The sequence below is a fragment of the Cheilinus undulatus genome, linkage group 2, assembly GCF_018320785.1.
Source record: "Cheilinus undulatus linkage group 2, ASM1832078v1, whole genome shotgun sequence".
NCBI classification, from domain to species: domain Eukaryota; kingdom Metazoa; phylum Chordata; class Actinopteri; order Labriformes; family Labridae; genus Cheilinus; species Cheilinus undulatus.
Window position 1 is genome coordinate 32,362,148 of NC_054866.1, and position 12,352 is coordinate 32,374,499.

General features: G+C 39.5%; 1 protein-coding gene across 2 annotated transcripts in view; it reads left to right on the forward strand.

Moving 5' to 3' along the window:
* pitpnm3 (PITPNM family member 3) overlaps positions 1–12,352 on the forward strand; it is a 152,459-nt gene that overhangs the window by 97,191 nt on the left and 42,916 nt on the right. For both annotated transcript variants that reach the window (XM_041813635.1, XM_041813641.1), the window contains exon 6: positions 7,816–8,005. In XM_041813635.1, the coding sequence (XP_041669569.1) occupies positions 7,816–8,005 (190 nt within the window). The remainder of the gene's footprint in view (positions 1–7,815; positions 8,006–12,352) is intronic.

Sequence of the window (12,352 nt, forward strand, 5' to 3'; positions counted from 1 at the left end):
GCATGGCATTAATAGAGTAAAAATTAGCCTACTGTCTGTGAAAGCTGATGGAAATGCACTGCAGTGTTTATGAAGCACACATTTTACATAACCTTGCAAAGCAGATGGATACGCCTGTTTCCTTGTTTTTCACCGGCGAATCCATCTTGCAAAGCTCCCATCTTAACCATTTGGGCCCGATTAGAAAGTGACAGGACCAATCAGCGACGAGGGGCAGTACTTTCAGGCGCAGCAGAGTCGTGACGTAAACAAGCAGCAGCAAAAGCTGGTGCAGTTATTGAGAAAGACATTGGTGTGGATGCTGCTAAAGTGCCAGTTTTATCAGAACTTTATGACATTTCTTTGTTAAAAGAAGAACAGCAGTGAGTTGTTTTCTTTTCAAAAATGACAAAAGTCAAGTACTGACATGTCTATAGTTGCCATGTTTCGCGTTATTCCTCAGTAGCTGCGCACATGCAGCTCGATAGCGGCTATGTCACGTTTTGTTGCTCTGATTGGCCCGTAGAGATGTGACAGACAGAACATCAGAACATTCTTTTAGGTGGCTTCAATAACAAGACTCTGACAGGTTGTGTTGTTTTTGTTGGCATACAACACGAAAAAAAAATTGCTTACTGCAGCTTTAAGATGTTCAAAAAACCAAAATAAAAATAGGTTTGAATCTGCAGGCTTTCTTTTTTAACACTTTATGGTCTTTTACAGTACTGGTTGGCAGGTAGTATTTTCTGCTGGTGTTACATTTATTGTTCTCACCTGCGCCAGTTTGATGTTTTGAGGACACCCTGTGACCTCGACTTTGTCCAGATGGGGTATGAGGTGCAGTCTGGGACATATTGGCAATAACTAAATGGAACAATGCAACTCCAGTGTTGAGTATGTCACGGTTTTATTACTTGCAGAGACCCTCCCCCACTGCTCAGGTCAAGGATCTAACAACCAATGTGACTTCTCCTTTGGGGCCATTACAACAAAACATGTTGAAACATATCTTGTTCAAAGGTTTACCACTTGTTTTGTGTGATGTGGCAGTTTGATAGTCACATACTTCTGGCAAGCTAACACTATTTTTCAATCGTATTTGCAGTGGCAGCTGATGTAAATAAACACCCTCCATCACAGATTTCTCACTGTTTGATGTGATGTGGGCACTGGGGATTGTAGAGGTGGTTAGATGTCACAGATTGACCAGTGAAACCTGTGTTATTAAATGCATCTGTTATCTCCTTTCTTCCTGAGAGATTTTCCAAAGCATGAAGCGTGCTCTACAACTACTGCAGAAATGACCTTCAGCTGATGAAAGCATGTAGCAGCGCAGAGTCAGAGCTGTAAATACTGTAGGAAAATGGTGGAGCTAGTACTTTTTTTTCAGGAATAATTTTGGTAATTACTGCAAGACTTCTTGGGTCCAAAAATAAGATATTAATGAGAAATGCACATAATCATTCAGTTAATTTAGGCAGGTAGTAGATGACTTCATTTGAATTTGCACAAGAGGACATTTGTGGTCAGTAAAGGAATATATATTTGCTCTAACCAGACATCAACAGAAAATCTTTCTTAACATCTATTACAAAGGCTCTATTTGTACATTTCTGTGTTTGTTACCATGACAACACAATATTTGGATCTAATTAGTCAGAGTTCATAACCCCAGGAGGCCTGCCTGCTGATATTAGGTTTACCAGTGAAGCAGCCACTCAAATGAACAGAACAAGAAGTAAAACAGCACTATACTTTTGGAAATTCACTCATTTGATTGTTTTTAAATGAGATTAGACAACTGATATTAATTTAATCTCTGTGTGTTTAGGAGACAGTGGTCCCTGATGTGCTCAGATTAAACTGAATCTCAGGGCAGCACAGCAAACCAACAAACTATTACAGTCATATCCAGAGTAAAACATATTCAAATAACAACACAAATGGTTTCAATAGTGTTGCTTGCTACAACCATGTCCAAAAAGTCATCAGAGGTTTTGCGCCTCTTAGTTTAGTTGGAAAATACGTGGCATCAGTAGCCTACCTTTGTGGGGGTGTTACTATAACACACAAAGAGCTAGAGGAATTGAAAAGCTGTAGTGGTGAGAAGAGGGCCAGTCATTAATGGCTATGAACAGGGCTCAGATTTTTTTTTTGTATGCATTGTACACATCAATGAATGATTATTTGAAACCTATCAATAATATTTACTTGTAAAGCTTCATGAATTAGCTCAGTTGGTAGTGCAGGCACCGCCTGTGCAGAAGCAACTGTGGCAGACACAACTCCTAATCCCAGCTCTATTTCGGGTCTATCCTCCCAACACTTTCTCGATGTACTGCGCTCAAACCACACTAGATATGATGGAAGAGCTAGGAATTCTTAAAATACATCAAAAATGATGTAATGTTCCTGTCACTACAGCAACTAAAGTAAATATAATGCATTTGGATTTTTGTGTAACATGTTGTGAAGTTTTACTTTAGCAGCTATTTTACATGTAGTCCTGAGATCTATATGACTTTTAGTTTCAAGACAGTCTGGCTACAGGCAGTTCATCTGAGATGCCTTATACTTCAGAAATACAGGTAAAAACTTTCAAAATAAGATTGAATTAAAATTCCATTTAGAGTTAGGGTAAAGGTTAAGGTAACAGTTTGGAATTCAAAAAAGTTCAAACCTGACCTGCAAAACCTCTTCAGAAAACGTTTAGTCTTCTTACAGGGAATATTTCATTCATGAAATATTGCTAGACTGTAATGTTTCTTATGTAGTTATTACCTCTGCCAAGGAGGTTATCAGCAGTGATGAGAATAACGGCGTTAAAATAAATGGCGTTACTAACGGTGTTATTTTTTTTAAAGTAACGGGTAATCTAACTAATTACTATTTCCACTGTTACAACGCTGTTACCGTTACCGGCAATAAAATGGGGCGCATCATAAACTAAAGCTACTCATTGAAGCTTGTCATCAAACTTGGCTCTCAGCCTCAGGCGCTGCAACACTGTTTATTTTTTCTTTGATGAGGGAGGAGGGAGGGACGAAATAACCGCATAAGTGATGATGATTGGCTAAGGTAGAGTAAGCTTTCATGGTAAGCCAATCAGAGGCAGTGTTTAGTTTACACTCGCACACAGCAGCCACACACACACAAACTAACAGAGATAAGCTGCAGCAATGGCGAGTCTGGAGGGAAAGTTGGCGTTTTCAAAGTGGAAGTACAGACACTACTTTATTCTCCTTGAGGTAAAAGGCAAGAACGTACATGTGAAGTGTACATTATGTCCCTGAGCAAAGTGTCTGTCCACGTCCGTTGTAAGCAACTCTAATCTAATTAAGGATCTCTCAATGGCCCACACTTCTACTTTGAGTGGCCAAAAACACTGTTGTTGATGTAACCGAACGATCTGGGCTGCTCCTAAACTGTATATCTGGAGAAAACAACAACGTATAGTACGGTATACCACCGAAACGGTCCAAACTTTATTCAGTCCAGTCGTCAAGTTACAACAACACACTGGAGGGTTGCCAGGTCTGTGTGACAAAACCAGCCCATTGACCGATAAAACTAGCCCAAAACAAGCCCAATGCTGAAATTCAAAATGATACAGTTGAAACCTCTGCCATACTGCATATATTGCTTAAGTGCCTGCAGGCATTCTGCTTCTCTGTGGGTGGTGTGTATGTCTGTGTGCAATGTTCCATGTTTTCCTGCCTTTCTGCGGTTGTTTTAGTTGTACTTGAGTGTAAATAGAGAAGTTTTTCTGCTACAGATACTCATACACAAGACACAGGGGTGCAACTACCTACTTTCTGAGGGGTATGCAGATACATCACAGCCCCCCACCCCACCCAATCCACCCAGCTTAGAGCTGTGAGAAGCTTTCCAAAAAGCTGATGAATTATGGGTGTCTGGGTATTTATATTTCATATTTGGACATTTACTGTAGTTCTGTGACTCTGTTAATTTAAAGGGATGCTGTCTGTTTTTTTCCACTAATTCTTGACACTTTTAGCTAAAGGGGGAGGGTCCTCATATTGGTCTTTGCACTGGGCCTCCAAATGGCTAAAACCGGCCCTGCCTCACACCTGCAGCTCCCCCTCACAAATCAGTCTGTCCTGCCAGTTTGTTGCTTTCATTTTTCTGTTTCTGCCTTTTTGACAGTATTTATCATTAGTACATTTAAGATCAAATAAACAGTCATGTTTGGACAAGTTTTACTCAGTTTTAAATTATTTTGAGATGTGATCCGTGTGTGTTTGGCTCGTTGATGATGATGCGCATCACAAAAGTCATCATCAAACACAAGTATGGGAGAGCATCGGCAGGAAATGAATGAAGAAATGTGTTAAAACGAGGGCATTAGAAGCTTCAACACAAGACAGCACACCTTTATGAAGCTATTATGGACTTACTGAAGAAACGCGCCGTCAGCGGACTTCCTTTGCGCTGTTTTATGCACGTTCCTCCATCCTGGGTGCACCCGATGGCAATAATATACAAGTTTTCATTTGAATTTGGCAGTTAAAGTCTGTCTTCTTTGTGTGGACTTAGATTTATTGATGTGACTTGTTGCAGTCTTTAGGCTACTGCTGACAGTTTTCACCTCTATAGAGGATTTCAGGAGGATTTTTTTTTAAGTAAGCCTTATAAGAGCCATGATTCAAATGAAAGCAGGAACTGGAGCGCCTATACTGTGTGTGTGAGAGGAGGGGAGGTGAAGGAGCGGAGGGCACCTAATCAGAGAGTGCCTCTGTTATTGATCATATCATTTACACATGCACAAACAGCTGTTAAATACAGAAAATGCAGCATGCGCCACATAAAGTGCATACCCACTTTTTGCGCCACTGACAAGACACAAAAAATGGGTCGGCTCAACCTGCGGACAACAAAATCTACCCGCGGCAGTACATTAAAAGTAGCCCAATTCTATGGGAAAACCGCGGACCTGGCAACCCTGACACACTGTGCATTGCACTTCCTCCTTTTCCTTCAAAATAAAAGTCTACCGGAAACCGCCGGTTTATTAGCAGGACACTGAATTTCCTTACAACAACAAAATAGCTTACATTGACACTGTTGATGATGATAGCAGGCCAGGTGTGGCTAACGTGAGCTCGGAGCCATGTCGTCCAAGCAGCTAAAGGTGGATTTTTCTGCTCCAGCTTCACAAAAAGTTGTGACACAGATGGAACTGACTGGAATGATAGGCAGCTATGTGTGAGAGTTACAAGCACTTAATTGTTATATTGTTACACTGTGTATTTTTGTGATAAAGAAAATACTTGAAGCACAGTATGTCTACTAGTTGTGGTCTGTTGAGGTGCAATAAATATTAAAAGTTCTGTGTAAGTACCTGTCTATGCATTTCTACTCTATGCAACTGGTGTGTGAAACCTGCTTAGAAAAAAATCTAAATTCTGAGACATATTTAAACTAAAAAAAGTAACACAATAGTTACTTTCACTGGTAACAAGTTACTTTTATAGTAGAGTAATTCAGTAACTAACTCAGTTACTTTTTGGGAGAAGTAGCTAGTAACTATAACTAATTACTTTTTAAAAGTAACGTGCCCAACACTGATTATCAGGTGGGTTTGTTCGTTTGTTTGTTAGTTTGTTAGCAACATTGCTCAAAAAGTTGTGGATGGATTGTGATGAAATTTTCAGGAAATGTCAGAAATGGCATAAGGAAGAACTGATTAGATTTTGGGAGTGATCTGGATCATTGTCTGGATCTAGGAATTTTTTTAAGGATTCTCTACTATTGGAAGATAGGGCTAATGGTGGAGGTCTGCGCTGTTACCACTTTACACCAGGAGATGGCGGACATGAGTAACTTCAATCCCAGCAGCCGTTTTTGGGTGTGTTTCTATTCAAAGTTTTGGAGTTGAGAGTTTGAAAGACGCACGTCTGGTCCAGGAGACGAGTCGGAGCGTAACAGAGAGAAAGACAGCGAATTGTAACGAGAATACTCACAATGCTGGGAGGAACAGAGGAATATTCACCCTCTGTCATGACTTCCAGTTGTGAGACCATGGGTGCATCTGATGGCACCCATGGCAAAGCCAATGCTTTGACTCACCGTGTTTCCACCCCGACAGGGAGGGAGTAATCAGCGAATGCTGTGGTGGGGGGCACATGGGGATGGATCCAGGGATTTTTTACAGGATTCTTCACTACTGGGAGATAGGGCTAATGGTGGAGGTCTGCGCTCTCCGAGTGCTTTTCTAGTTTCATGAATGTTACTGACACTTTGTCTTTGATTAGCGTTGAAATTAGAAAAAAAATCTCAAACTGGAAACACGTTGTACTGGCAAATTACAGCACTTGCTTTCTGAGATGCAAGGCGTTTCAGATGTATTTTAGTCTATTAAAAGTCTGTACATTTTTGTCTTTACTTTTACTTAAGACATTTATACAGAGTCTATGTGGATAGGTTTCAGCCAGGTTTGCACACCTGGACACTGCAATTTTACTCCATTCTTCTTCGCAAAAGCCTGTTAATGTTGGCTGCTGAGAAGCATCCCCACAGCATGATGCTGCCACTGCCGGCATGGCGTGTTTATTGTAATGTGCAGTGCTTGGTGCCATAGCGTCTTGTACAGCCGTAACAGTACTGTTCTTTCATCAGAGTTTTCATCATACCTGATATTAAATCTAAATGTGATCTAAAATATGTAAAGCAAATATAGGTATTTTTGCAGTGCCTGTAATCACCGATAATCCTGCCACATATGGTCTTGTTTGCTTTTTTAGTCCATAGAGAGACCCCAGTATAAATCAAAGTCTATTTCATAGTCAGCTAAAACTCCTCAGAGGAGCTTTAAAAGTACATATAACAAGCCAACAATATGACAGTAAAGAGGAGTGTTTTTTCTCTTGGCTTTTTCCCTCATTCATAATAATAAAACTTGCATAAACAGCAAGATAAAGGAATAAGACAGCTGGGCTTTGTGGTTGTATATCAGCCAACCTTAATTTGTTGTGCCAGCACCTTTCCTCACAATTTAACAAACAAATCGTGATAACTTGTCCTGCTCTGTCGAGTTCATATTGCCCCTACCTTGGACCTTGTTTCTCTACCCATTCAGTTTGGCTGTTAATCCAGGCTAAAGCTGTCATGGATCTATATCTGTATTTAATAGACTGAGCAGAGATTAAATTATTATTGATCCTATAAACCAAACAATATCTAGGGCAGCAAATGTAACCCAGCAGTATGTTTCTCCTATAAAACCCTCGGCTTTCTTGCTTACTCAAGACTGGACCCTTCAATGCAGGGAGGTATTCATGCTTTCTGATATAAATCTGCCTTGTGATGTTGCTTCCTCTTCCTATAATCAGATTATCTGATGGATGCTGATGGAAGGAGAATGCTGCTTAAGAACAACATCATGTTTGCTGTTTTCTTCTCTTCTGTCGCATGAAGCATCTGGATTGATCCGTATCTGCCTTGTCATTGTGACATACAAGAAGCAAACCCATAAACACAAGATTCATTAGTGCTGACAGAGCACTGCAGACACAAAGACTGCTGTCATTACCGCTTTCTCTGCAGGTTTTTTTTTTCTTTTGTTCCTTGAGATAACATCCTCCCTCGCCTTATCTTCCTTTTGTAAACACACTCTGACACAGCTGCATTATGGGAAAGTCTTGTCTAAAACCTGATAGAGTGTAATGTGAACAAATTAAAGGGGACAAAAATGGATGGATGAAAAGTTAAGAAACATGTAAGATGTGTGAAACATAAGTTTGTCTGAAAGCTTTATCAGCTATGAAGGATATTTTTAAATGGATTTAAACCTCTGTATTTCTCTTCCTCCTCCAGCCTGAACCCGTACAGCTATGATGAAAGCTGCGTGTCGAGCAGCGTGGACCACCTCCCCCTGGCTGCTCTCCCGCTCCTCGCCATCGTCTCCCCCCGCTATCAGGATGCCGTGGCGACAGTAATCGCCCGAGCCAACCAGGTGTACCACAACTTCCTGCAGTCAGAGGACGGCCAAGGATTCAGGGGTCAGGTGTGTCTCCTGCTTGTTCTACTTTGAGAGAAGAGTGAAGGAGAACTCCTTCACTGTAGTCTCTCATTATTGAATAATGACTCAGAGGCGCTTCAGTAGAAGTCGATGATTGTCAAAGGAAGTGAAGATTTCTTTTGAGTGGGCTGAGTAAGCTGTGGGAGCTCAGGTCCTCAGAGAGCTCCAGATCTCTGTTGTTTAAATGGACCACATCTAATTCTCTGGTACACAACAGCTAATTAACTCTCTCAAACAAGCTGCCATTTCTAAAGAGGTAATGGTCTGTAAGGAACTGTTTACAGTTCATTTAGATTTGGTAAGCGCTAAAACATAACTATTCTGTTCAGAGTCAGGTCAAAAAGTTTCAAGCAAATAACTGTTTTCTTTTGTTTGTTCACTTTTCTGTTAGCTGCTGTTGTTCAGGTTGAGTATTTGTTGTTTAAAAGAAACAAACTCTTCGCCCTGAAGGCACAGATTGAAAGTCATAGGTCAATACAATCCTGATTAGTCCATCAGCGACAGACGAGAGGTAACAGTTCAAAATGTGGGTCATCCAGCTCTGCCATTGTGGATAGATTGGGGATATTAGATTAACTGTTTTTTATCTGTAAATTGGACTTATAATGTTGATGTAGACTCACAGTCAGAAACAGTTGGTAGTTTGTGTGAGTTAAAAACAAAACAGAATGTGATTATTTGCAAAACACTAAAATTTTATTTTTAATTCAAAATAGCACAAGAAAGTCCATCCATTATATCACTTAACCCATTTGGGGATGCAGCTGTCTCTGGGCGAGAAGCAGGGTTCAGCCTGGACTGGTCACCAGTCAATCACAGTGCTGATAACTGAAACAAACATGCTTACACACCCTACACCTCTGCTCCATGTAGAGTCACCAGAAAGCCCAGAACATGCACACTCCACACAGGAAGGCCCTGTCCGACTGGAATGATATACATTTATATTCTTCTACTTTAATTTGATAATTTAAATTCATCAAACCAGTGAAGCCTGGATAAGATCCGGACTCTTTTAAATATTAATTTTAGGACTTTTTGCCTTTATTTGGACAGCTGAAGAGAGACAGGAAGTATGTTGAGATGGTAGGGAAAGAGCCTCTGTAGCCTCTGTATATGGGTGCCAGCTTACTGAGCCAAACTGGCACCCAAGATAAACAATCTTTTACCAGAGGGTCCTGACAGGGAGGCAGCAGCACATTTCAAAATGCTACACACAGAAAAACAAAACAAGTGAACATCACAGATCAACCAATCCTGAGTCACAGGGCAGAAAGACATCAGTTAAAGATGTATATTCTGATGCTTTTTCTTCCGATTTCTGGACTACTTTTTTAAAAGACCCAAAGAACAGTTTTTTAAGACATACATTTTCCTTCAGCTAATATAAGGCTGCAGAAGCAGCATATGTGAAATTTTTTACAGACACGCTTGGGGAACAGATCTCAAATTAAGCCTTGTGACTGGGTCACAGAGTGAAGACTGTAGCTTTAAGCACTTTCACATTGATAAACACAAGTATGAGGGAAGCAGGTTAAGAACAGCCTTATAGATAAGGATATACCAGTGAATTACAAATGCTAGATGAAAGCCAGCCAAGTAGAGCTGCATTTTTTTTACTTAAAAGTAGATCTCAATTTTTCTCCCTGATAACTGACATCACAGTTTTCTCATATGATTCAAATTTTTTCATCAAATAGATCTTGTTGCACTCATACATAAGCTGTCTAGGGCTTTAACAGAAATGCACGTGTGGTTATAGTAACAGCGACTGAAAACAGGGCGCTATAAACTAGGAAATGAAAGAGGTAATTGTGTTGAATTATGGGCTAGCCTTTGTCCTGATTAATGAATTAAATTATTGCTTAACTTTATGCAGTGTGAGAGAGATGGATATACAGTAAGAGCTGGAAGGCAAATAAACAAACACGTAAATCTTCTGAAGTTCTGAAGTGAATTGCGGTCATTTAGAATTGAGAGTGATCCTGTTTTTTTTTTTAAACGTAATTTGCTGCCCTAAAACCAACTTGATCATACCGGGTGCTGTGATGATTCAGGGCCTTAAAATTTGCTACAAACCCCAGTGCTCCATGGTTTGGATCCAGAGATTTAAAGCACTGGGAGGATGCATGTATAAAAATTCCCCTCAGCTGATCAGAGGCATATGAATGGCAAAAACAAGTCTTTTATGCAGCAAACAAAAATACTTATTTCCAGTCCATGCAGTAGTAGTTTTATGGATTTGCACAAGATACCACCCCTTATCTAATATAAGTGCTTCATTCTTACTATAGTGTGTTTTAAATGTAGAAGTGATGAAGTAAACCTTATTAAAAAGCACAAGTGCTCATGACAATTTACACTGGAGCGATTAGGAATGCTGTCCACTTCTCTGGCTTTGGATTATTTACAGAAGTCTGAGTAAGTGTTACTATTGGATTTTATTTAGAAGTAATTGCCAGCCATTAAGAGTTGGCAAAAGTTTGAACAGCAGACTGTAAACACTCTCTTTAGTCTTTTTCATTAAGTAAGAGAAATCAAAGCTGCCAGAAATTCCCACAGGACTAAAAATAACAACTGAGGAGCCGACGTGATCAAAGTTTCCCTCTTGGCTTCTTGAAATTGGAGTCTATATTAAATGATGTAGGATGTTGTCTTGTAGTGCTGCACACAGAGGGAAAGGAGGCGTTGCTCACGACTGAATACATCAAGATTTATTTTTAATGAACCAAAAAGAACAAGAAAGATTAAACAGAGACAATGTTTGAAGGAGGATCTTTTGCTCTTTTTTCATGAAGATTTATCAACATAGGAATGAAATTCTTCACGCAGGTTCTGTCATGTCCTGTAGATACAAAGTAGTTAAAAAGGTTCTCACAGAGCATGATTCCTAACCTTTTTTACTCAGGGTCCCCCTACCATACCCCAAGAAGACCTGCTTTCTCCATTAAATAGAATAAGTTTGAATTCCCTCAGTGGGATCAAGCTGGACAGCTTTAGATGCTGCTTCAGCATGTTCCAGGTTAAAGGGGCAGGATAGGAGTATATGTATCTTTGCTGGGCTAAGTATACACTAAGACAGTGGTTCCCAAACATTTTTCCTTGGAGCTCCCCCTACTTGTTTCAAGGACAAGCTAAGTCCCTTAACAAAAAATTATATCATCATATTATTGCCAAAAATCAACATCCATGTAATTGTTTTACTGATAAAACCCTCAGGAAGTGGCTCTTTGCAGGTTTTTCTTTCTTTATTATAATTTTACTGATTTTTATAATTTAACAAGGATATTTTAAAGTTTACACATTTATGGAGGAAATTTGCAGACCTTGTACCGGTGGGCCAGTTATAATAGAAAGATCTTATGATCTACAGATACAGCTGTACCACAGGCTGAATTTGGCCCCCGGGCCTTGAGTTTGACACCCCTGACCAATAGTATTTGCATAACAATAAGTGCATCATCGGCATACAGATGTAAAGGTATATCTGTAATATTCTGACCCACATTGTTAACATATTTTGTAAAGAGAGTAGGTCCTAAAACTGGGCCTTGTGGCAAACCTTTAGTGATGTTAAAAGAAAAAACTTAAACTGAGCTTTACATACAGATTATGACCTGGAAGACAGTTTAAAACCAGCCATTGTGGATGGTGGAAAGCTTGCGTCAAACACTGTGGTGTCAAATCTAACTCACCAAAACATCTAGGGATGCACTGCTCCACTTTTTTTCAGTTCCGATTCGATTCCGATATATATGTGCCAATACCCATACTCATTCTAAGATATATATATATATATATCTTAATATATATATATATATATAAAACAAATTATTATTATTTGTTTAGCACTGTGTAGCACTGTGTATTTTTTTTTTTTTTTTTACAATTATTTATGTTGTTGGTATAATGTGTGAGGTTACTTGAGGCTGTAGTAAACCACCCAGCTCCTCTTATTAAAAAGCAAAGAAAATCCAAAAATGAATTGAATTTAAATGTATTCCAAACAAATTTATTTGAACTACTACTAAAAATAAATAATATTTATTAGTAAACTAATTACCTATCATTTTTTATGAACACGGGCTAGAAATCCCTGTCCATAATGCTCTTTAATGAACCTTTCGCCACTACAGACCGCTGTTAATGGCTGCAGCCTTCCTCTCTGACCCTTCACCACATGTAAACAATGAGAACCTAGTCAGTGGCTAAGCTGTTAGCGTATAGTAGGAAGACCGCAGTACGACAGTTTTCCAAAGTAGTAAATAGAAATAAAGTGGTATGTGGGCTGTTGAGGGTTAAGCTCACATATGACTACTCACCTGAAGTGAA